Source organism: Ursus maritimus, unplaced genomic scaffold, assembly GCF_017311325.1.
Source record: "Ursus maritimus isolate PB19 unplaced genomic scaffold, ASM1731132v1 scaffold_14, whole genome shotgun sequence".
Lineage (NCBI taxonomy): Eukaryota > Metazoa > Chordata > Mammalia > Carnivora > Ursidae > Ursus > Ursus maritimus.
The window spans coordinates 60,283,864-60,309,529 of record NW_024423786.1 but is presented as its reverse complement, the minus strand read 5'-3'; the positions used below and the strand labels follow the sequence as shown (position 1 = coordinate 60,309,529).

Genomic DNA, 25,666 nt, shown 5'->3' with positions numbered 1-25,666 from the left:
CAGTCGTCTGTAACGAAAAAACAGAAAGCAACACAAAATTCAAGATAGTGGTTTCGTCTGGGGAAGAGAGGCCATGCTATAGCGTGAACATTATAAGGGACACTAAGATTCAGTTTCCCAAAGGGCGAGGGCGGGATACAGGTGGACAAAATGGATAAAATGCCTCCTTTAAGGCCCTTAAAATTAAGAAAAACAAAAACAAAAAGACAGGGAGGAGGAACATGAAAATACTGTAGAAATCAGTCCATACTATCTAAACTTTCGACGTTTTATTTTCATTTTTAAGATTTATTTATTTATTGGAGAGAGAGAGCATGGGGGGGGGCAGAGGGAGAGGGAGAAGCAGGCTCTCCGCTGAGCAGGGAGCCCAATGCGGGGCCAATCCCAGGACCCCGATATTGTGACCTGAGCCGAAGGCAGACACTTCATGAGCCACCCAGGCTGCCCTACACTTTCAATGTTTGAAAAAATAACCCAACATTACCAACTTCTCCATAGTTTCATAATGCATTTCTTTCGTCGAAGCGTAGCTGACGCGCAATGTTACACAGGCCTCGGGTGTCCGATGGAGAGGACAGCTCTACCCGTTGCGTTGTGCTCCCCACCAGCGTGGCTGCCACCTGCCACCACTCAACACTATCAGGACACCACTGACCACTGACTATAATCCCTATGCCGGGCCTTTCATCCCCAGGACTTCTTTGTTCCAGAAGGGGAAGCCTGGCCCTGGCCCTCCCCTCTGGCAACCATCACTCTGTTCTCTGTATCTGTGGGTCTGATTCTGCTTTACGTTTATTCATTGGTTTTGTTCTCATAACGCGTATTAATGTTAAGGGAGCTCTCAGGAGCGATATGACATTTGACAGTGATGAATTCACTTAATCCTTTTCTTTTTAAAAATTATTGAATTTAGGGGCACCTGGGTGGCTCAGTCGGTGAAGCGTCTTGCCTTCGGTTCAGGTCATGATCCCAGGGTCCTGCTATCGAGTCTCACATCGGGTGCCCTGCTCAGCAGGAAGCCTGCTTCTCCCTCTGCCTGCCGCTCCCCCTGCTTGTGCTCTCTCGCTCTGTCAAATAAATAATAAAATCTTTAAAAAATTATTGAATTTATTACATAGTACGTGCTGTGGACTTAATGTTTGTCTCCCCCAAACTCCCATGCTGGACACTAATCCCTGACGTGATGGTATTTGGACGTAGGTGCTTTGGGGGCTTTGGGGAGGTGCTTAGGTCAACTGTCCTGTGCGGACTCATGAGAAGATGACCATCTGTGAACCAAGAAGCTAGTGGCCTTGACCTTGGATTCCCCAGCCTCCAGAGCTGTGAGAAACACCTGCTGTTTGTAAGCCAGTCTATGGTATCGTCATAGGACCCAAACTCAAGACCGTATGTAAGCAACCCCATTGTTTTTAAATAATTTCTAACCTTCTATCATTCTGTGCGATCGATGCAAGAGACGTCTGGAATTCCATTCACCATGCTGACGCTCGCTTCTTGGTGGTGGGATTTGGGAAGATTTGATATTTGTTTCTTCCTGCAGGGCTTGGATCTTTTATAATGAACATACATCCTTCTTATAAAAACAAGTCATTTCTTTCTAAACAACTGAAGATCGGGGTTAAATACAGCAAAATGGCATATCTATAATCTATAACCTCAGTGATCAAGTTAGATCTTGGGCTTAACTTTCTATACTGTTTTTTGAAATATTTCAATTTAAAAACTTCAGAACATCCCAAGTAAAGCAGAAATAACTAATACAGAATGGAGAAAGCAGAGACGCACATTAACAGGAAACTAATGAAAGAAAACACGGAGTGGCCAAAAACAACAAATTATCCCCAAATCCTTTCACGGCCGCTTTCAAACATATTACAGGATCCAGAACCTTCTCAATTTGGTTTGAGGCCAAAACAAGAACTGGTTAGAAGGGACTTGAAAAGCGGCAGGAAAAACACCAGAAGAAAATGCGCCTCCTGGTGGCGCTGGGAAGGGCTGCCGCGTGTCTGCCGCTGCGCAGCAGGACCTGTCTGAGCTTTTCCAGATCACCTACCAGGAGAGTAAAAGGTTAAAGAGCAGAGACGCTCAGCCCAGCCTGCTAAGCAAGAGCAGGGCCACACCTGCTGGACCATAAAGCTAGGAAAGGGCAACACGTGGCACGTGGGAGGGCACATGGTAGGTCCTCTTCCCAGAATAAACAGCTGTCTGCAGACAGTGGCCCAGGCGGCCCAGGTGTGCCTGAACCCCCAATTAAGCACTCCATGTGACACACTTTTGGCCAAAATTAGTAAACTTTATTTAAACTTCAAAAAATAAAATAACAGACAAAAGGCAGCTTTAGCTTTGTTCTTCCCGAGGATCAGATATAACGACCCAGAGCAGGAACCGCCCCTAAGAAGTTAAAACACCCTTTACCCCCAGTCAAGCCACAGGCAAGGAGGGAGCCTCGATTTGGGGACAGGCCTGGGGCGGGTGGGGTAGGAAGGAGAACACCACAGCAGGGTGAGTGGGTTCTGAGACAGCACAATGGAGAACAAGACAAGAAGCCCCAGTGGAAACAGGACCAGAACTTCAACGAGGAACTTTGTCACAGGAGCTATGTACACGGGAGGCGGGCTGGGGGCCTGTGCCCCACGAGGGCACCACCCGGGCTGCCCTGTGCCCCGCACACCCTCAGTTCTCCTCATCACTGTCGTCCGGGCTGATGGCCGGACTGGTGAGGCTGTAGGTGGGGCTGGTGGGCGAGTAGCCAGGGGAAGTGGGTGAGTAGGTAGAGCCTTTGGGGGAGGTGGGCGAGTAGGTGGGGCTGGTGGGCGAGTACTTCGGGGAGGTGGGCGAGTAGGTGGGGCTAGTAGGCGAGTACTTGGGGGAGGTTGGGGTATACACCGGAGAGGTCGGCGAGTAAGTAGGGGATGTTGGGGAGTACTTTGGGGTGGTGGGCGAGTAGGTGGGGCTGGTGGGTGAGTACTTGGGGGAGGTGGGCGAGTATTTTGGGCTGGTAGGCGAATATTTGGGGGAGGTCGGGGTGTACTCCGGGGAGCTGGGGCTGTAGGAGGGACTGGTGGGGGTGTACTTCGGCGACGTTGGGCTGTAGCTCGGGGAGCTGGGGCTGTAGCTGGGGGAGCTTGGGGTGTAGGTTGGAGACTGTGGTGTGTACCGTGGGCTTGATGGGGAGTAGCTTGGCGAGGTTGGGGAGTAGCTGGGTGAAGTTGGAGAGTAACTTGGAGAGGTTGGGCTGTAGTTAGGGCTCGTGGGTGTGTAGTTGGGACTTGTCGGGGAGTAACTGGGTGATGTCGGGCTATAGCTGGGTGACGTCGGGGTGTAATTAGGACTGGTTGGAGAATAGTTAGGGCTGGTTGGCGAGTAGCTCGGGGATGTCGGGGAATAGCTCGGGGACGTGGGAGAGTAGCTCGGGGACGTGGGCGAATAGCTCGGGGACGTGGGCGAGTAACTGGGAGAAGTGGGTGAGTAGCTGGGAGAGGTTGGGGAGTAGCTGGGAGAGGTGGGCGAGTAGCTGGGAGAGGTCGGGGAGTAGCTGGGAGAGGTTGGAGAGTAGCTGGGAGAGGTTGGGGAGTAGCTGGGAGAGGTTGGAGAGTAGCTGGGAGAGGTGGGAGAGTAGCTAGGTGAGGTCGGGGAGTAGCTGGGAGAGGTCGGGGAGTAGCTGGGTGACGTGGGACTGTAGTTAGGACTAGTTGGAGAGTAGGACGGAGAGGTGGGAGAGTAGGACGGCGAAGTGGGGGAGTAAGAGGGGCTCTGAGGCGTATAGCCCCCAGGGGAGCGAGGCTCATAGGCAGGCGATGTTGGGGAGTAGCTGGGAGACATGGCACCACCTGTGGGAAAGAAGCCAAAAAGACATAAGGGACGGAAAGTCACCCAGAACGCAGAATTGGGGAGGAAAGAAACTTGGCCCCAACAGACAGGGATGGCTCACCTGGTGAGGGGATGTACGGGCTCGAGGGGCCAGGGGAGCCCGGGGAGCCTGGCGTGGGAGACCAGGCGGGGGAGTACCCGGGGCTGAAGCCGCTGGCGTCTGAGGCGGCGCTGGGAGAGAAGCCGGCTGCCCCCGGGGTCATTCCACTCCCTGTGACATCAGAGAAACAGGAGTCAACACCAGAGCTGGAGCCCAACCGACCCACCCTGCCCAACACCGTCCCCAGAGCTCCTTGGCCTCCAGAGCTCCCTGGCCTCCAGCGCTCCAACATGGCGACGCTTCACCCCCAGGGCCCTCTTCCTGGGCGGGGTCGCTCACCAACACTGGGGGACCAGGCGCCATAGGCTGGAGTTGCGCCCTGGTTCCAGGGAGTCATGGCCGGAGAGATTCCTCCCATGGGACTGGGCGCCGAGCCGAAGAACATGCCAGTGGCTGTGAAGAAGCACAGGGACTCCTGAGAACCGCACCTGGGGACCGGCCATGCCCCCCCCGCCTCCCCAGCCCGGTCTGGGCAGCGGAGGCCCTGCTACTCACGTCCAGCGGCCCCCAAGCCGGGGATGTTGGTGGGGATCTCCATGCCGTACTTGCACTTCTCCGCATCGAGCAGGAGGTCGAAGCAGCCGGTGCCGGCCGGGGCGAGCTGGCCCAGCATGATGTTCTCAGACACCCCCTTCATGGGGTCGCTCTCTCCGTGCGCGGCTGCCTCCATCAGCACGTCCACCTGAACGACCCGATTTCGGGGGGCCCGTGAGACGCCGCCACACCCCGTGCTCCGATGGGGCAAGGGCAGTGGCCGAGCCCGGCGCCCACGGTCACTCTGCTGCACCCCTTCTTCCTATAGCACTCCCTCGTCCCGCCCCCTCTCCTTCCACCCTGCGCAGTCTGTCCTTACCGTTTCCTCAAAAGAGCACTTCATGAGAGGGCCCGTATCCTGGCGGTTGACCCCATGTCGGGTGATGGCCATCAAATGGCCGCGACAGGTCATGGTGTCACACAGAAGAGCCAAGTGGCGGTAATTGACGTAGGAACCGTCAAAGGAGATGACATGGTACAGCTCCCGCTCCAGAGCCTTCCGCACGGCTTCGATGCCCAGCACCTGGCACGGCGGGGAGGGATGAAGGGTCAGTCAGGAGTCGGGGCAGCCTGTACTCAACAGTGGACTCAGGCCTGCAGAAACCTGAGCGAGCAAATGCCCAGAGAGGACACGGGAGGCCACTGCTTGCCAGACACTCGATCGCGGGAAGAGAGCGGGGCAGAGGGGCTCCGGGGGGCTCACCGTGAAGATCTCCACGATGTCATTGGACGTAGTGCGCACAGGGTCCACGTCCTTCTCACTCAGCACCCGCATCAGGCTCACACCGTCTGTCTCCAGGATCCACTCCTGCAGGGCCTTGAACTCCCCATCCTCCGTGATAATGATCTTCTTCTTGTTGTCCGTCTGCGGCAGGTGCATATACACCTGCGGGGGATGGCGTGAGCTCGGGGGCGGGGTGCGGGTGGGGGGCGCTGCCGGACGGGGCGGGGGTGGGGGGGGGCTGACCTTGCTGATCTGCTCGATGCCCTGCAGGGTCATATCGGTCAGCATGTTGGACTCGATGCAGCGTAGGAAAACATCGTCGTCCATCTTGTCCACCACCTCTTCTTCCTGCCCCGAGAGCGAGGCCAAAGTCCTAGAACCTTCATCTCCTCCCAGGCTCACCCCGAACCACAGCCTCCCCAGGGACCTAAGAGTCAGGTCAGGCCCGACACTCTGCCCTCCTCGGTTTCTCTGACATCACCTTTATCACATTTTTGTGATCCTAAAAGAAACCTGAGGGAAGGCAGCCAGACCCCGCCGTCCCAACACAATTTCTGCGTGTGCATTCGCGCGCCCCAAGGGCCGCGATGGCGCCGGCGGCCCCCCCCAGCTCGCTGCGGCCCCCGCGGGCTTGTGTACGGAGCTGCCCTCTACTCTGCTGGGACCCACCACAACTCCCGGATCCACTCTCTGACCGTCCCACACTGGGCTCTGCACTTTCGTGACTCAGGCCCCAGGCACCCTGTCTGTTGAGCGCTTTCTCAGGAGCCGCGCCCAGGAGTGAAGTCAGCGGCGCAGCACTGTCTCGGGGCTCGCGGCCGCCGCTGTCACCCACTTTCCACAGGACACGCCAACTCTGCCCTCCGCCCTCACGCAGGAGCCTCACGGAGGGAGAGCCCAGAGCCTCCCCCACTTCACCACCACCTGTTGGGTCTACACGGCTGCCACCTCACTTTTCAAACGTTTTTGCTGCTAGAACTTTTGGAAATCATGGCCGGCCTCCATGAGCCAGTGTGACCCGCACCTCCACCCGCTTTCGCTCTAATGTCTCCGGTCCCGAACAAGGTTCGCCAGCGTTCTACCTCGGACTCTCACTGTCCTCTCGGGCCCCCTTACCTCTTGCATCTTGTTTTCGTCGCTGTTCATGATGCGGATTCGGAGCACCAGCTTCTCAGCGTTATCGTCGTTGAAGATGCAATTCAAGTCATCGCCGAAACCTGGTGGGGAGAAGCGGCCGTGAGAAGGACGATGGTGACAGGACTCTCCCTGACGGGGCGCTCTTCTGGCTTCCCCTTCTCCTCCCAGAACCCTCTAGGAGGGGAAACACGGAGAAGGGAAAGGGAGCAGAGAACTGCAGGGACGCGCCCGAGGAGCAGAGCAGGCACATGGAAGGCGGGGAGGGTGGGTGGTTCGCGGGGGGCTGGCGGGCGGTGACGGGACAGATGGGGAGCCCAGGCACATCTGTCCCAGGCAGGACTCCCGAGCTGGGCCCGCCCTCCCGGCCTTACCGGCATTGATCTTCTCGGCAATCTGCTCCATGGTCAGCTTCCGGTCAGTCATGTGCTTCCGGTCCAGCTCCACCCGCAAAAGCCATGGGGAGATCCGGGCCACGTCGAAGTCCGGCATCTCATAGTAGACGTTCACCCACTCCTGATCCTCTGCCACTACCGTGCTCTGGGGGTTGGGGTCGTAGTAGATGGCTGTGTTGGCGGTCACCTTCCTCAATGTCGTGTGTTCTAGACGGCACAGAATGTCCTGGGACAAGGATGGATTAGGGACACAGGTGTGTGGGTGGCTCTAAAGGTCTCTCCGAACTTCCCTGTAGAGAGCATGCATTCAAGGGAAGGGCTCTCCTCCTCTTCCTCCCGCCAGGGAGCCCATCCACCCAGCCCCTACCTTGGCTCTCTCAGCATCTCGAGCAGACTGGCCCAGCAGGAAGACGGTAAGCGAAGGGGTCTTCGGCTTCTTGGAGATGTTGATGAGCTCCTTGAGGCGGGGCACACCCAGGGTCACGTTCTTGGCAGACACACCAGCATAGTGAAAGGTGTTCAAGGTCATCTGGGTGGCTGGTTCTCCGAGGGACTGTGCGGCCAGGGCGCCCACCATCTCCCCAGGATGGGCCTACAGAGCAAGAGAAGCCAGTGTCAGAAAGAGCAGACGCCTCCCTTCTGGCAAGTGACGAGCTGCAGTCAGGACAGCGACACCGGCGTTGGGACGAGGCAGAGACCCGATGTGGCAGAGTCTGACTCTCTCGCCCTCACATGTTTGCACCGTCTGCGCCACGCCTGGAAGGAGGTACTCTGACACCTGAAACCCTAACTTCTAGAATGTGCTAACATTACAGGCTGAACGCTCATGTCGTATCAGTGCTCCACGTGGGGGGCTCCCCAAAGTTCCACTGAGGTTACGATCACATACCATAAAATCTAACCTTTCCGTGAGAGTCCTAGGGTACGTGGCCTCTGCAGGCGGGCTCCGCTCACTCAGTCACTGCGGGTTTACTGCGGTCTTCTCATGGCCTGGCACCTCGTTACTTTTACCACAGAACATTCCCTTGTATGCTCTGGCAGATCTGTTTACCCATGCATCAGCGGACGGACTTTGGCTGTTTCCACGGCTTGACTGTTGCGAACGATGGGGCCACGGACGTCTGTGCACCAGGTTTTCCGGGCACACACTCTCAGGTATGCTCCAGTCTCTCAGGTATATTCCGAGGAGTGGATTTGCTGGTTCAAACGACACCTGCGTCTACTCTTCATGGGAACAGCAGACCGTGACCCCCAGAGGCCCCCCAGCGGCCACAGCAGCGGCCCGGGAGACTTCCCACTGCTCCACGGCCTTGCCCACAGCCTCTTTCCATCCTAAATTCAAGAAGCACCAAGCGGTGGCTCCCTGGGCCTTCAGTTGCGTTTCCTGGGAGGCTAACGGCACTGAGCATCTTTTCTCATGCGTTTACGGGTCACTTACACATATTCTTTGGGGTAAAATGTCTATTCAAGCCCGTACACAGCTTTCTTTTTGTTGCTGACTTGTAGTCCTTTATGTGTTCTTTACGCGCGGGACGAGTTGCAAATCTTTCCTCCTGTTCTGGGTTCTCTTCTCACTCCCTTGCTGATGTCCTCTGAAGGACAAGTTTTTAATTTAGATGAAGCCCACTCTGTCTTTGTTTTTTTTTGTGCTCTTTAGCGCAGACTGAAGACTCCACTGTCTAACCAAAGATAATGAAGATTTACCCTTAAGTTTTCTTCTAAAACTTTTTCCAGCTTGAGCTCTTGTGTTTAGATCTTTAACGCATTTGAAGTAGTTTTTCTATACAGCGTGAGGTAGAGATCCAACTTCAATCTTTTGCATGTGGATGTCCAGTTGTCCCAGCATTATTATTTTTTAAAGATTTATTTATTTGAGAGAAAGAGACTGAGCATGTGCAGGGGAAGGGCAGAGGAAGAGAATCTCAAGCAGATCCCCACGCCACTGAGTATGGAGCCCGAGGCAGGGCTCGATCTCACAACCCATGAGACCATGACCTGAGCCAAAACCAAGAGTTTGGCTGCTTCATGGACTGAGCCACCCAGGCGCCCGCCCAGCACCATTTGTTGAAAAGACTTATTTTCTCCTGTTTGATCGACGTGACACCCTTGACAAAAATGTAACGACTGTAAACATGAGCCATCAACTCAAGTTTCATTCACTACCTATGCACCCTTACGTAGCATCACGCTCTCTCGAGAACTGCACCTCTCCAGGAAGTTTTGAAATGAGTCCTCCAATCTTGTTCTTTTTCAAAACTGTCTGGCTATTCTGGGTCCCCTGCATTTCCATATGAATTTTAGGATCAGCTTATAAATTTCTGCAAAAAAGGCAGCTGGGATTTGACAGGGACAGTGTTGGGTCTATAGATCATTTTGGGGTTAACGCCATTTAGCGACATAAATCTTGTAATCCGTGAACACGGGATGTCCTTCCTCTTGCTTAAGCCTGCTTGCTTTCTTTCTTTCTTTCTTTCTTTCTTTCTTTCTTTCAATCATGTTCTGTAGTATTTCTTAATGCATTTTAATTATTTAATTTGTAAAACTGGATTTATATCGCATGTAACCTCAGCCATGCCTCTAATTATAATGCTTCTGTCTTCCTACTACCCTGTAAAATCCTCACTTAAAAAGTGACGGTCTATTCTAGTATCTATAGATCTCTTTCCTACTCACTCCCCGGACTCCTCATCTCCGTCTAAACTGGAATTCAGCACACAGCAGGCACTTGAAGAAAATAAACAACGACCCTCCCATTTCCTATCCCAGTCGCACGGCTTCTTTCCTGGAGTCGTCGCCCCTCCCTCCACGGCCCGGTGTTCCTGTGCGACTTGGGAACAACCTGCTCGGGTCGTCTTAAGCCCGCCAGGGAATGGAACGTAAAGCCCCGAGCACAGGACTCGGCACAGCGCAGTCCCTCGGTGAACGGAAGCCGTTACCAGGCGATGGTGGGCACAGAGCCCAGCGAGTCGACAGGTCAAAGGAGAAAAGCAAGGCTGAAGTGAGAACACCACTCACGATGGCTTGGTTGAACTTGGACTCGATCTCCCCGAGCAGCCAGTCGAAGGCCTCCCCGCTGAGCCGGAACTCCTCGGCCATGCGGCGCGAGCACAGCGTGGACCGCAAGTGGATGTTGAAGAGAAGCGTGGCATTCTCCTGCGCCTGCCGGCTCAGGGGGTCATCCCCGTTCACGATCACCAGCTTCTTGCTCAGTTCCTTGACTCCTGGGGGCCAAAGGAGGTCAAGACATGGCACACCAGGGCCCGGCTCACTCCGGTCCCCCAGCCTGGCCCAGGGGTTGCTACTCACCCTCTACGACCTTGATGGGGTGCAGGTCGGAGGGGAGGCGGGGGTTGATGTGGAAGATCTTCTGGGCGTTCCAGATCATGCGCAGCAGGTTACAGGGGAGGACCACCTGAGGCGGGACGCAGCGGGGGGCGGTCAGGAGTCAGGCACATCCCCGCGGCGGCAGCAGCTCCCCGGCCCCACCTTTGGGCCCATACACACCTTGCTGTCACCAGTTGGGAAGATGACCCTGAGCACCTCCCGGTCTTCACGCATCCGCTCGAATTCCCGCTCCAGCTCGTTCTGAATGTGCGCATTGCTCAGGACATCCTTCACCAGGTCCTCCTGCAGAGTGCGCCGCAGAGCTCTCTCGTTGGTGTAGTCGAAGCGGAACCTGCAGGGGGCAGGACGTGCAGACAGGGGCAGGTGGGCCCAGGGGCTGATCCCTGCGAGGCTCCCAGAGCCGCACGGCCTGCGGAACGCGGCTTTGGAGCCAAGCATCTGGGGCAGGGAAATTCAAGGTCTAGGTCCCAGGATGGCCAACAGGACCTGAGCTGGGGCCAGCCCGCCTGAGCTTGCTCGTACCGTCACTGGGGACAAGGTGGGCTGGGTTAGGTCTGTTCCCACCCAGCCCCGTCCACCACACAGTTGCTGTCGCCAAGAGGGGCAACGGGCTCTCAGAGCTAAGGGTGCCTGCAAGGCATACTCTGGGCCAGTGGTCTCTCCGCATGCAGGGAAGGGTGTCCGAGGACGCTGGCGTGAGCCCCAGGGCCGAGAACCACCCGCCTGCAGCCTCCTCACTTCTTCTCAAAAGCCTTGTTGGACGGCTTCAGGGTAGCCAGGTTCTGGAACTCGACGCTCTCGCCAGCCAGGCCGTCCTCACCGTAGCGCAGCTGTACCACCTGGTTGATGGAGTTGCGCACGGTGGCGTCGTACTTCACCATCACCGACTCCATAGACTTGATGAGCCGCCGCTGGATGTACCCTGCACGGAAGACGCCGTGTGTGGGACCGGGTGTGGGCCAGGGGCGGGGAGATGACGCCGAAGCCCAGAGAGCCTGACCTGCAGCCTCGCCAGCTGCTCCAGGGCCTCCACCCACCTGGACCTCAGAAGAGCCAGCTAGTAGCCCCCTGGCCCCAAGACCTCTCCATGAAAGCCATGCCTGCCACCAGCTGGGACCAGGGCCTAGAAGAGTCCCCTAGGAGCCAGCCCCTGGGGACATGTTGCGAGAGAGACCACGAGGCCCCGTCCCTGCCCCAGCTCCTGGGCTTCAGTTGCTACTCCTTCCGCAAGAAACAAAATCACCTGCCTGGGAATGGGAGGCTTCAGCCCGAGAACCCCCCGGCCCCACCCTGGGGGGCTCCTTGGCCTGCAGCGCCCCTGGCAGCAGCACAGGCTAGAAGGTCTCACCAGTCTCAGCAGTCTTGACGGCCGTGTCGATGAGCCCCTCGCGACCCCCCATGGCGTGGAAGAAGAACTCGGTGGGCGTGAGGCCGGCCAGGTAGGAGTTCTCCACAAAGCCTCTGCTCTCGGGCCCGTAGTCATCCTTGATGAAGTGAGGCAGAGTCCGGTGCTTGAATCCAAACGGGATCCGCTTGCCCTCCACGTTCTGCTGCCCGACGACAGCAATGACCTGGGGAATGAACGGTGGGGTGCACCTAACTCCCTTTGCACGAGGAGTCAGAGTTCTCAGCACGCTCCCCCCAAACACACCTACCCCCGCGCTCCCAGCGTTCTCCGTGGCCCACATCTGGAAAGACAAGGCTCCCCACCTGGGAGATGTTGATCTTGGAACCTTTGGCTCCAGACACAACCATGGACTTAAAGTTGTTGTACTCAGACAGGGACTTCTGGGCAGAAGAGCCAGTCTTGTCTCGGGCATCGTTGAGAATGCGGTTCACCTGGTTCTCAAAGGTCTGCCGCAGAGTGTTCCCCGGGGTGGGCTCCAGCTCGTTGTTATGAGCCTTCTCGATGACCTGGGTGCAAGGCAGGGGGCAGGGCTTGGTGTCTGTTCGGCTCCCCCTTCCCTCACACCCGGCCCTGCTGTCGCGGACGCTCCCTTCAACGACTCCAAGCGCTGGTCACTCGGTCTTGGCCCGGCCTTCCCACTCACCTCTATCACATCCTGCTTGGCCTTCTTAATAGTGTTCTGAATGTCCTGGTAGGTCTTAGAGTCAGCGATGGAGTCCCCAATGCCAATGGTATGACCTAGGGATAAGAAAAGAAGTACCATCAACGCCCTCTTTAGGCTCCCCCTAAAACCTGGGATGGAATCACAGCCAAGAGAGCTGGCGGAGGAACCCCAAATCCAAGGAGGAACAAGCGAAGGGTGGAAGAGAAACGGTGAGAAGAGGGAGAGTCAGGATTCAAGGAGCGGGCTCGCTCGAGCCCTCTACTCACCCTCGATGAGAAGCCAGTTGTTAATGACGGTCTGAATGTTGGAGTAGAAGAGGCGCGTGACATCGTGGCCCATCTCCAGGTAAGAGATGTGGACCAGCGAGCCAGCTGACGTGCCGAGAGACTTCTTACACAGGATGCCCATGATCAGCTCCCCGTTCTCCACCACCACCTGGGCACACAGCACCCCACTCAAGGCCCCTGCGGTGGCACCCCAGGTCCAAATCCCATCCCCACCCATGATCAGCTCCCCTTCTCCACCACCACCTGGGCACACAGCACCCCACTCAAGGCCCCCGCGGTGGCCCTCCCACCTTGGTGTCCCCGGGGGAGATGTGTTTGTAGGGACCGCTGTCCTCGTCGTCGGGATGGGTGCTGTGCGTGCGGATGCAGTTGATGTGGCCTGGGATGATGAGGGAGAAGATCTGTTTGCCCGTCCAGAGGGGCCGCGGCTTCAGGATGGCCGGCTGCGGCACCTTCCCGTCCCACGTGGACAGGAACATCAGGAGGTTCATCACCTCCCCCTGCGCGGGGAAGGACAAGCAAGACCGGACGTCAGCACTGCAGGCCTCACCGGGAAGGTCACGGGCAGCGGGTGAAGGCCGCACTGCGGAGGCAGAGGACCAGGGAAAGCGTTTTCCAAACTTAATTAAAAATTCATTATGACAGTGAGACTCGGAGTTTTTTCTCTTGAACAGAAATACAAATTACTTACAATAATTATGAATTGAATGATGACAAAAATAGCAAATAAAACCATAACGAAACCATTTATTTTTCCCTTCACCTTTCCTTTCTAAAAGTAGCTGAAATTACATGACATCTTAAAGAACTAAATAGGGAAAAACACCATTAAAAACTTGAACGGGGAGCTAAAGATGTAAGCCCTTTTTGGCCGCTGACCTTTCTAACCCTCTCCTCTCTCCTTCCGCCTCACACACAGGTCAGCGTGGGGCACGTCAAGGCAGACATCACAGCTCTTCGTCCCCATCCTCCCCTCGCCACCCGGCCGCCGTGCCTGTCCGAGCTGGGCCCCCTCCCCAGGAGCACACACCCGCTCCAGGAAGACGTCTCTCTTTGTGAATTTGCGCACGGCCGTGAGTGTGTCTTGCACGATGCCCATGACGGGGCGATTGCTCTGGGGGGTCACAATCATGCGTGGCACCATAGCGAGCTCCTGGATCTCTGCCCGGGTCTCCAGAGACTGTGGCAGGTGCAAGTTCATCTCATCCCCGTCAAAGTCAGCGTTGTACGGCGTCGTCACACTGCAGTGACCAAGAGAGGCCGGGCTCAGGGAGACGCCACGGTGAAACATCAGGGAGCCACTCGGCCCTGCCCAGCGCCCTTGGCCAGGGGACTGACCTCAGATTTAAACGAAAAGTAGACCAGGGGAGGATGCGGACCCGATGCCCCATCATGGACATTTTGTGCAAAGTCGGCTGCCGGTTGAAGATGACGATGTCTCCGTCGCACATGTGCCGCTCCACCTAGGGAGGGAAGCGGACGAGCTCAGAGGAAGGGACTTGCTAAGAAGGGAAGCCAGTGGGCCTGAAATGCTCTGCAGGTGGGAACAGACAACAGAAGGCTGCGATTTCATGGGGAACACTTATCAACCACCCCTTCGGGCCAGACACCAGGTGAGGGGAGGACAAAGTACGGCATCCACCAGCCTCAAGGAACTCTGTCGCAGGAGAAAACCCAGAGACTCTGCACGCAAAGCCTTCTGTTCTGTTCCTCCCTGGATCTCCCTTCCCTGCCATACACACCCAGGGTGCCGCGCTTGGGTTAGCGCAAGCCCCGCCCTGGGTGCCCGTGGCCAGCAGCCACAGCTCGCCCAGGAGAGCAGTGGTCTTTGGAGACGCCCCAGGCGCGGACCCTAACAAACAGAACGGCCTTAGAGCGCCCCCTGCCGGCGGCCCCCAGTCCAGAGAGCTTCCCGCTCAGGGTGGGGAGAGCAGCCCTGGCCCATTCCGTGCCTTGTAGCCGGTCTGCAAGTGAAGATCACTGGGCTTGGGGTGGAAACGCAGGTCAATCCGATCGCCGTTGTCGCGGATGATGTACTTGGCCCCTGGGTACTGGCTGTTCCCCCTGCGCACCAGCTCCTGAAGTCTGGGAAGGGCAGGGGCGCACTGAACACAGGCCTCCCCGGAAGCCCTGTCGCCACCCTCACCCCAGGGCCGCAGGTGGAAGCGCTCTCCCCCTCAGGCTCCAAGCCCGTCCCCTCACGTGCCCCCTCCACCCCTGGCTCTCCAAGCAGGGCTCCAGAGACCAAGCCCACCTGTCGATGTTGAAGGGCGTGACAATCTCCGCAAAGGTCATGTTGGCAGCGATGGAGCGAGGCACGCCGACCTGGTCGATGGAGAGGTTGGGGTCGGGGGTGATGACGGTGCGGGCCGAGAAGTCCACTCGCTTGCCCATCAGGTTCCCCCGGACCCGGCCTTCCTTGCCCTTCAAGCGCTGCTTTAGGGACTTGAGGGGGCGCCCAGACTTCTGCATGGCCTGTGGGGAGACGCGGGCAGCCGGCTGTCACATGGGCCCCGCCCCCGAGCTCGGAGGCCCCACCCACTTCCGCGTGGGCCCCGGGCAGGGCGTGCTCACGCGGGGCAAGCCGGGCAGCTCGTTGTCCACCATGGTGGCCACGTGGAACTGCAGGAGCTTCACGTCCTCGGCGATGACGTGGGCCGCTGCGCCGTTCTGCTCGTTGCGCCGCAGCTGGTTGTTGATCTTCACGATGTCCGCCAGCTTGTGAGTGAGGTCGTCCTGCCGTGGGGGTCCGCAGCGTCAAGGCCCGGCCGGCCCCGCCTCCCACACGCGGAAGCCCCGCCGTGATCCTCAACTAAGTCAAGGACCTCGTTCAGAGGCACGGGCTGGCAGGGGGCGCGGTCACCCAGGCACCCGCGCTCCACCCCGGGCTCCCTCCCCTCCGCCCGCCAGCCAGCCATCCCATGGCCGGGCGGGCCCCAGGAGCCGCTGACCTGGTTGCGGGCAGAGCCCTGCATCACCACGGCAGGCCGCACAGAGAGCGGGGGCACGGGCAGCACGGTGACAATCATCCACTCAGGCCGCGCGTAGCGGGGCTCCATGCCCAGCACGAAACACTCCTCGTCCGAGATGCGCTTGAAGATCTCGTGCACTCGCTCGGGACTCAGCAGGATCTTCTTCTCCTGGGAGTCCTCGTTGACGTGCTTCCACTCAGCGTACAGCTCCAGGCCCGAGCGCCGGATCCGGGGCTGGTACCGCCCGCAGCCACCGTGGCCCTTCCGGAGACAGAGGGGCCGGTGAGCCCAGAGACCCGCCCACCCCCCAGTAGTGCCCCCTCCCGCAGTGCCCCCTCCCGCCGGCCCGGCGCGGCTACCTTCTCTTTGGTCAAGTCCTCGTCGCCCTCCGGCTGCTCCACGCCGAACTTGTTGTCCATCTCCTCCCCGCCCTCGCAGATGTTCTTGCCCTTGCACAGGTCATACACGTGTGTCAGCCGCTTCTTGGGCTGCCCCTTGGACTTGGCCAGGATGTCCTTGATCTTTGGGTTGTTCTGGGGACAGAGCCGAGCAGGGTCAGTCTGGCCGCTCCTTTGTCCCCCCACGAAGCCAGCCCTCCCCCAGGCCAGGGCCCGCCCCCACTCACAGAGTCCACGAGCAACTTGGAGCAGAAGAAGCAGACGCAGCGCAACACTTTCATCGTCTTCACCAGGAAGCCCACGTGAAACACAGGTTTGGCCAGCTCAATGTGGCCAAAGTGGCCGGGACACTCTGTCATGTTTCCTGTGGGGACACACACCTCACACCCTCGTCCCAGCTCGCACCTCAAAGCCTAGGTCCCCCGGGCTCCGCCCCCAGATCCGGTGTTCTTCAAGGACCCAAGCCTCCCGCCCCCGGAGGGACCCCGTGCCAGCCCCCTGCACTCACCTGCACAGGTCTGGCAGCGGCCAGTCCGCTCGATCACCCCCTGCCTCGGGTCCATCAGCCCCCCAAGCTTGGGGCGGCCGCCCTCTGTCGTCTCGGGGTATTTGATACCGCCCTCTGTCACAGACATTCGTTTCTACAGGGAAAAAAGGCCAATAACAACTAAATAGGATTCCTAGTTTCCAGCCTTCACATGCGAAGGCCTCAAAGGGGAATAGCGCATGAGTGGGTTCACTCCTCTGGGAGTGCTTAGCACCGAAAATCGGGGATCCTGGTCCCTGTCCGGGTGGGAGAGGGCTCTCAGACTCGCATCCAGCACACCCTGGCCTCCATACAAGCCGCCTACCTCTCGGACTCAAACCCCATACACCCCTCTGGGCTCAATCCCAGCTTGTTGACATCCATAGGATTTAACCACAAAAAGAAGTAAGTTGTTTCAAGGGGGAAAAAAAAAATCAATGCCTTGCTTCTTCCCCAAAGCTGAAATCAAGCCCCGAATCTGCGTGCCTGGCAGGGGACGGTACTAGACACGCCTGGCCCCCTAGCTTCAGCTCCTCCAGCCAGCCACTGTTTGCCCCTATCCTTGTCACCTCCTCCTTCCCTGAGGGCCCAGCAGCCAAACCCATCCTTGTTTACATGGAGATCCCAGGACAAGATGAAGGAGGAAGGTGCTGGAGCAAAAGGGTACCCCGGTGCCCCAAGAGATGGAGGCAGAACCAGAAGGTGGAATCCTGAGAAAGGTGGGGCCCCAGACTCAAAGGACTCCCTCGAGGAGGGAGTGGGTGATGGAGGAGCTCACAGCAGGTATGGGCGAGAGGTGGGCTGAAGAAACCTTTAGTTTTTGCACATTAAAAACCAAGGACTTTGACATTAGCTGGGTTTGACCCACTCAACTTCCACAGGGAGGAACTTATTAAACTTAAAAGCTTCGACTGGGGCGCCTGGGTGGCACAGCGGTTAAGCGTCTGCCTTCGGCTCAGGGCGTGATCCCGGCGTTATGGGATCGAGCCCCACGTCAGGCTCTTCCGCTATGAGCCTGTTTCTTCCTCTCCCACTCCCCCTGCTTGTGTTCCCTCTCTCGCTGGCTGTCTCTATCTCTGTCAAATAAATAAATAAAATCTTTAAAAAAAAAAAAAAAAAAAAAAAAAGCTTCGACTGGCGAGTCAACTTCATGCTGGGCGCCAACCGCACTCTGTGCACCTTGTTTCTCTAAACCCATCCACTCGCCTTCTATGAATGAGGTCCTGTCACTCAGACAGGAGGAACCTGAGGCTGCGTGAAGTGACTTGTCCAAGGGGAGCCAGCAGGACTCAAACCCAACCCTCTCCAGGCCCAACACACACCCATCCCACTGTTCCGAGCTGCAGCACAGACACAATTCTTGCAACCCTGGGACACGGCTTCCGGGTGATCATCACAGCTAACTGATAAAAAAACGCATCACTGTCCCCATTTCACAGATGATGACACCACAGGCCCAAGGACAGGCAGCTAGAAAGTGGCAGAGCCAGGATCGCCTGTGCATTGTTCCGACGCTGGGCAAAAGGACAGGGAGTTCCAATCAGCACGGCCCAGTGATCCGTCTCCCCTGCAGCCCCCACACCAGGCCCGAGACCCAGGAGTGGTACTCTGCCAAAGCTGGCAGGCCCGCCCAGCCTGAGCTCGTCAGACACAGACACACACACACACGCACGCACTCCGCCCCGCCCCTCGGTTTTAGCTCATCCACACCCTGGAGGCAGTGGGCCTGCTGTCCCTCGAGGCTCACTCTATCCCGAAAAGGTCTGACTCTCTGCCTCCAGGCCTCCCCTTGCTTCTGAACTCTGGATTCTTGTATGAAACTCTCTACTGAATCAAGGGGTACCTGGCTAGCTCAGTTGATTAACTGTCTGCCTTCGGCTCAGGTCATGAGCTCAGGGCCCGGGATCGAGTCCCGGATCGGGCTCTCTGCTTAGTGGGGAATCTGCTTCTCCCTCTGCCACTCCCCCTGCTTGTGCTCACGTGCTCTCTCTTTCTGACATAAATAAAATCTTTAAACAAATAAAAAAATAAACTATCTACTGAATCAAATTCAACACGTCTAACAGCAAACTCCCTTCTCCACAAAAATCCGCCTCTTCCCTCACCCCGCCTAAGCTGGTGGCACTCAAGTCCAAAACCCGCCCCTGCCCGTCCTCACCCTCAGGCACAAACGGGTTTACTGAGCGCAGCCGGAGCCAGAGACCTCTGGTCTGCAATCCCGGTTCTACCACTCACGAACTGTGTAACTTCGCGTACCTGCTGAAGCCCAGGACAGGGCAGGGGCTCAGGAACGACACCTACCGATCCTACCAGCCACCCAGCACCGGCACTGGCTGTCTGCACCTCAACAGTCTCGGAACCTGGCCCCTCTGCTCCACGCCTCCAACCACTGCCTCAGGCCAGGCCTTTCCTTGGGGGTTCACATCAGGGCGCTCCTTAGGTGGTCAGCCTCTCTCCCATCCATCCACGCAGCTGGGGTGCTCCTTCTAAAGTGGAAATCTAACCTTCAGACCCTCTTGCGCTCAGAATGACGTCTAAACTCAGCAGGACAGCTTACAAAAAGGGTTTTAGGACATTTCTACTTTCCTTTCTTTTTCCACATTAGTGATGGAGTCCCCTGTGGTCCCCCATCACCGGGTCTTCATACATGCTCTTAGCTGGGTCTGCAAGGCCCTGCCCCCCAAGGCTAACTGCTATTTAAAGACTCAGCTCAGGCCTTGCTTCTTCCAGAAAGTGTTTCCAGAGCCTCCTCTGAGCTTCCATAACCCCTCTATCACTGTGCATCTCACAATGCAATGAAATTATCTACTGGGGCCTCTGTCTTCCCCAAGCATTGTCAGTATCTCTCAGCAGACAGCATTTCTCTATCGTCCTGGACCCCGTGGCTCCTGATGAATGTTTGTTAGACTGAACTCAACTGCTTAGGGCCCTTGGCTGCAGGGAAGTGCCTTCAAAGACCCTGGAAAAGAGAGAAGGCTGTCCCCTGCCAGTCAGGCCAGCAATGCCCCCATAATGGATCTGACTAGCCACTGCTGAGCAGAAACCAAATGGTCTATTGATGCAAGAGGTTCTAACACCTCATCACGATGACCTGGTGAAGTCTCAGGAGACAGGACTGGGGGGGACTAAATTCACAAAGCTGGCACCCCATCAGCTACATTGTGTCTTCTGAGAAACACGAAGGGCTTTGCTCACCTTGACTGAAACACAGGGAGGCAGAAGCAAGCCTGAGTGTGGCTGCCAGAAAGGTCACCAGAGAGGAAGCTGAGGGAAATCATGCGCAAATGCACCTCCCTCGCTCCAAGTCCATGCTCACCAAGCCACCCACCTGCTAAGGACTACTTGCTTCCAGGTACTGCGATGGGGCCCGGGGCTGTCCTGGAATGTTCCGGACAATCTCCCTACCACAACGTAACAAACTGTCATTTCAGATTATATACAAACTACCTTAGCCCCAACCCTTCCTCCAAACACTGGTCTCGCTACCCAGGTGATAAGGGTTAGGCTCCTGAGGGGCAAGCTGGTCCCAGGGGTGCCCCTGAGGCACAAGAAGCCAGCTGTAGATTCTCAGTGAATACCAGTTCTCTTTAGGGGCAACGGGCGGGCTCAGTGGTGGAGCATAAGACTTAACCTTGGGGTTTGAGTTCAAGCCCCACATTGGGCATAGAGATTACTTCAGAATAAAATCTTAAATAAAACAATACACAAAAAACTCTTGGGACGCCTGGGGGGCTCAATCAGTGAGGCATCTGCCTTCAGCTCAGGTCATGATCCCAGGGTTCCGGGATCGAGTTCCTTGTCGGGCTCCCTGCTCAGCGGGGAGCCTGCTTCTCCCTCAGCCCTACCCCTGCTCTTGCTCGGTATCTCTCTCTCAAGTAAAATAATCTTTAAAAAAAATACTCCTTTTTTCTCTGCCTTTAGTAAAACATACATGGTCCTTGGAACTGGGCTTGAACCCCCTCTTACAGACGTGCTCCCCTTCTGCACCCCCTCCCACTGCAACAGAGCTCTCAAAATTCCTTTCCAGGAAACTTTACATTCTTTAACACTCGATTCAAATGTCACCTCTCTGCAATGGCCACCGAGGGCCTCCCTAGCCTCACCGCACACCCCAGCAGGGTTCTCGGCCCCACCGTCATTACCTGTTTACTCATCTGGCTCTCCCACTGGATTGCAACCCTTGAGGGCAAGGATCAGCGCCTCGCACAGGGCCAGTAAATCCTTGCTGCATGTGCAGGAAATCCCTCCCTGGTTTATAAATAATCTGAAGGAGAATAAGCTTCTGACCCACCGAGGTAGCACACATCTACGAGGATGTTTTAAATCCTTCCGGGAATAAGCTGGGGTATAAATAAATAAAATGATCCTTTTCACAGTAGACAATAGCTTTTCATGAACAGAAGTCAACCTCTTCAAGTGTCATCGAGCTCCGTACCAGCTTTGCATAGAGCCCGGAGCGCTGACCCTCCTTGCTTCCTCTCCCTCAGGACTCAGCAACATCCACACCCATGACGACCTCCAAGACAACAGCTCTGTCCTGCAGCTAATTCCAAAAGCCCTCAGTGCCTGACACACAGCCCTCCACAAGACTTCTGGAAAACACTCTACTCTTAGATACCGTCTGTTCCACAACAGGCCCCTTCCCTCCGATCCTCCTCCCCGAAGCAGAACTGTTATTCCCTCGAGACACCGGAGCATTACATCAACTGCAAGCAGTGCAGGGCGAAACCCAAGCCCCCCGCACCTCTGCACACCAGAGACGGCCTCTGTTTTGTGAACCGCCAGCCTTCCACGTTTTGTAAAATGTAATCAGGCTCCTATTTTTACATGAACAGGGTCTCACTCCGCATTCTGGTCAGTAACTTATTTCTCAGATCCCTGAAGTCCCTCAGTTCACAGAGCCCTTAGTGGTTCAAGCGTGTCACCCCTAGGTCCAAAGAGACCCACTCAGTAAGTACCCGAGGCCAAACAACTTAATAAACACCTACGTCCTACCAACTTCAGAGCCTTTAAAAAACACACATAAATGGAAAAAGATTACAATATATTAAAAAAATTTTTTATTATTTCCCAAATAACCACAATGATTTACTTCTGACACCTGCTGGGCCCTGTACGACCTGGCAGATCTTGGGATCAGATTGGACAGCATCACCCTTATTTCTTGTTCTACGCACTTTTTTGGGGGGGAGGGCTATATTTGGTAACTGCTAAAAATCCAGCTTCCCCAAGATATGACGTAACCGAAAGGGATTTGGCGCCACCTAATGTCGAAAGGCAACTGTCAGGAACTCCTAGTTCTCAGGACATCAGACGCGTAGCTGATCTTCCCGATCTTCTCCTGAAACTTAAATCTCCCCCTGGGCCCCTGAGAGCTTGGGGCACTGGCTCAGCACGGTTTGGGAACACGGGATTCAGCCTGTTGGGAAGTTCTTGTTCTAGTTTATGAACACACCCCGAGTTAACTCCATAGAATTCCTATTAGCAAATATTTAGGCAATTTATAATGTCAAACAATATCATTTCCAAACAATGTTGTGATAAAAACCGTTCTACACATATCTTTGTGTCCTTTCCAATTGCTCCATTACTCATTAACTTAACTCATTCTCATCACACCACGATTATGTGCCGGGCACACTCTGAGATGCTGAAATTACAGTGAATACAGGGGCCCTCATGAAATTTACATTCTCCTGAGGGAGCAAGAAACAGAAAATGAATCCTGGGGCGCCTGCGTGGCGCAGTCGTTAAGCGTCTGCCTTCGGCTCAGGGCGTGATCCCGGCGTTATGGGATCGAGCCCCACATCAGGCTCCTCTGCTATGAGCCTGCTTCTTCCTCTCCCACTCCCCCTGCTTGTGCTCCCTCTCTCGCTGGCTGTCTCTGTCAACTAAATAAATAAAATCTTTAAAAAAAAAAAGAAAGAAAGAAAGAAAGAAAATGAATCCTTTGAGAGAGTGGCAAGCTATGAAGTAAAATAAAGTCAAGACCAGGGTTGGAGGTCACCCCACTGGCTCAGTCAGAAGAGCATGCAACTCTTGATCTTGGGGTTGTCAGTTTGAGCCCACATGGGGTGCAGAGATTACTTAAAGACCAGGGGTGAAAGGATGCAGGGGGGATGCTATTGAAACAGGGTGGTCAGGAAAGCTGTCCTAAGAATAGGACATCTGAGCACAGAATACATGGATGTAAAGGAATAAGCCTGGGTAGGTCTGGGCAATGTTGCTCTAAGCAGCAGGAACAGTGAACAATAAAGGCCTTGAGGCCAGAAAGAACTCGTAGTGTTGGAAGAACTGGCAGGTCGGTTTGCTTAAAGACAACCCAAAGAGGAGTTTGGTAATGAGCTGGAGAGGCAGGCAGGGGCCAGATAAGCCAGGACCTCAATGCAGCTCAGAGAAAGCAGTTTGGATCCTCCAGAGAGGATTCCATGCAGGGCAGAGACTGATAACAAGAACTCTTCAGCTGCTCTGCAAACTGCGAAACAAGTAGGAGCTAAGGCTGCAGCAGTATTCCATGGGAAAGATGATGGTGGAGTGGGACATGACGGTCCAGATGGAGATGGTCAGAAATGGCCGGATTCCAGGCACATTTCGGAAGAAAGAGCTGACAGACTGGCAGACGGACCAAGTGCAGGTTGTGAGAAGGAAAAGATTAAAGACAGCTTTTAGGTTTTTGGCCTGAGTAAGTGGATGAATGGTCTGGCCACTGTGTGGTTGCTGAACCAGGCAAGACCCGGGGAAAGGCATGCTCCACAGCAGAAATTTAGTTTTTTATTTAAGGATAAAATTTTAGAAGTGGTACTGCTGAACCAAGTAATACGCAGTAAACGACTGATAAAACTGTCAGACTGTCCTCCAAAAAGGCTGTATCAGTTTATCCTTCTACAATATATAAGCATGCTTATTTCCCAATACTTTTGCCAGCATAAAAAAATCAGATAAAGGAAAAAACTTTAACTTGCATGTTTTCATTAGTAAACTGAGGGGTTTTTTTTGTTTGTTTGTTTTTTTAGATTTTTTTTATTTATTCGACAGAGAGAGAGACAGCCAGTGAGAGAGGGAACACAAGCAGGGGGAGTGGGAGAGGAAGAAGCAGGCTCCCAGCGGAGGAGCCTGATGCGGGGCTCGATCCCATCACGCCGGGATCATGCCCTGAGCCAAAGGCAGACGCTTAACCACTGTGCCACCCAGGCGCCCCTAAACTGAGTATTTTTTATTGGCCATTGTACTACTACTGTGAGCTGCTTATTTGTGTCCTTTATCTATTTGTCTAGTAGGTGTGTGCTTTCTTTACTGATTTATAAGCCTTCCTTGTATATTAAGAAATCTAACCTTGACTACCACAGTGCAAATATTGCTTCCCAATCTGTTTTTTTAGCCATCCATGGTGCCTCTGATAAAGAGAAGTGGCTCTTATTTTTATGTAGTGAAATGTGTCCTGCTTTTCCTTGTATATAAAATGCTGGGGCGTCTGGCTGGCTCAGTCAATGGGGTATGTGGTTCTTGATCTCGGCGTTGTGAGTTCGGGCCTCATGTTATGGTGTAAAGATTACTTAAAATCTTAAAAGAAAAAATGCTTAGCTCGGGGCCTAGCACGTGATAGGCACTCAATAAAATTTACCGATAATTCATTCATTACCGTGAAGGGGTTCTGCCCCTGGAATCAGCCCCCACAAGCCTTCTGTATTTCACTGGTGCTTTCGAGTTTTGCTTTTTAGATTTAAAGCTTAACTCCACCTGGCATTTACTCTTTAGTATGGTGTTGAGGTTAGGAGGTTCTGGCTCCTAACTTTCACGCGGCTGTGCCTTGTCCTCCAGCAAAACTGTCTCCATCCACAAAGATGGCCATTCAATGCCATTCTCTCCAGACACCTGGCTCCCTCCCGTTCACTCCATAAAGGAGTCCAAGTCACCAACAGCTCACCCCAGAACCACCCTACTACCTGATGTCTCCCGCTCCCTTTCTTAGCCCTGCCCCGCAATCAGTTCTTCAGAGGGCAACCCAAGTATTAGTAGTTTGGGGGTTTTTCAATGTAAACTTGATGTCACTCTCCGGCTTATAATTCTGCAAAGGCTTCCTATTAAAAACAATTAAACTCCGATTCCTTACCATGATTTACAACATCCCACCGGGCCTGCCCAGTTTCATGCTTCTCCAGCCCATTTCGGTGACTCTCCTCACCGGTCTAAACCCCATTCACGCTGGCACTTCTTCCAGCCTCTGGGACACACCGAGTTCATGTCTCCCTCAGGCCCTTCGCACCTGTGGTCTCCTCTGCCCGAAAAGCTCTTGTCCTAGAACCTGTGGCCCAGAGAACTGGCTGCCTCCTCATCCAGGTAATGTCACCTCCCCAGAGGGGGCTTCTCGCACCCTGACATCACCCCGCCCACAGAAGCCTCACTCCTCGGTAACTCCCCTTCGCTCCATTCAAAGCACTTGCCACGAGCTGAATTGTTTTGTTTGCTCCTTTACTTGTATGCTTACTGTCTGCCTCCCCTGCCCGTTCCCACGGACAGTGCCAATAGGAGGCAAGGTCCTCCTGCGTCTGGTCCAGCTCTGCAAACCCAGCGTCTGTCGTGTCTATCACACAGTAGGCGTTCAACGAATAGTTACGGAGGGAAGAGGGGGGAATAAAGATCTGGGGTCCGGCTTCTCATCCGAACTTGCAAAGCGCCCCCCACCCACCCCCAGGGCTCATCTGCTCTCTTTCGGCGTCGGTCCCCCAATCTCCCTCCACCCCGGTGCGGCCCGGCCCCCGTCCCGGAGACGGGACACTCGCGACACTCGGCTTCGGCGGCCCGTCGTCCGGGCGGCCACCGTCGGGCCCCACCCGCGCCGTGCGGGGACCAGAGGGAGGGCAGGGCCGCTTACCAGTTCATCCGGACTGAGGACTCCGAACTGCACTCGCTTGATGGTGCGCAGCGGGCATGCGCTGTCCCCGGAGGGGGGGCCGCCCCCGTGCATCGCGGAGGCCGGCGCGCTGCGCAGGCGCAAACCTCACTACAAAAACCCTGCGCCGCCTCCGCCTAGGTGCTCAGACCCCGTCGGGGCGGCCACCGGGAAGGACCTCCCCGAGTTGGGAGGAAAAAGCCAGAGGAGGGAAAGGTGGGGGAGGGAAGGAGGCGGGGAAGTGAAAAAGGAGCGAAAGGAGCTCTCCTCCCCCTTTCCGGAGATTTTTCGTCTCCCAAAAAGGAAAAAAAAGAAGGGGGGGGAAGGAAAAGGTTTCGGGGGGGGAGGAAGAAGAAAAAGGGTAACGAATAAATAAGTAACCAGGCTCCTGAACGGCAGAGGTTACGGCAGTTTGTCTC

At 55.6% G+C, this 25,666-nt stretch overlaps 1 protein-coding gene across 1 annotated transcript; it reads right to left on the bottom strand.

The window, feature by feature from the left end:
• Positions 1 to 2,272: 2,272 nt before the first annotated feature.
• POLR2A (RNA polymerase II subunit A) lies at positions 2,273 to 25,666 on the bottom strand. Its single transcript, XM_040629963.1, has 29 exons — positions 25,230 to 25,666; positions 16,340 to 16,472; positions 16,059 to 16,195; positions 15,793 to 15,966; positions 15,413 to 15,694; positions 15,036 to 15,197; positions 14,716 to 14,936; positions 14,414 to 14,546; positions 13,800 to 13,924; positions 13,492 to 13,702; positions 12,752 to 12,961; positions 12,441 to 12,609; positions 12,154 to 12,248; positions 11,813 to 12,016; positions 11,451 to 11,673; positions 10,841 to 11,024; positions 10,262 to 10,433; positions 10,064 to 10,169; positions 9,773 to 9,978; positions 7,125 to 7,349; positions 6,737 to 6,983; positions 6,345 to 6,445; positions 5,472 to 5,576; positions 5,208 to 5,390; positions 4,824 to 5,027; positions 4,466 to 4,652; positions 4,250 to 4,363; positions 3,932 to 4,081; positions 2,273 to 3,830 (listed from the first exon to the last, which is right to left on the bottom strand). Exons 1-29 carry the CDS (start codon positions 25,320 to 25,322, stop codon positions 2,674 to 2,676), a joined length of 5,913 nt encoding a protein of 1,970 aa, XP_040485897.1. The 5' UTR covers positions 25,323 to 25,666; the 3' UTR covers positions 2,273 to 2,673.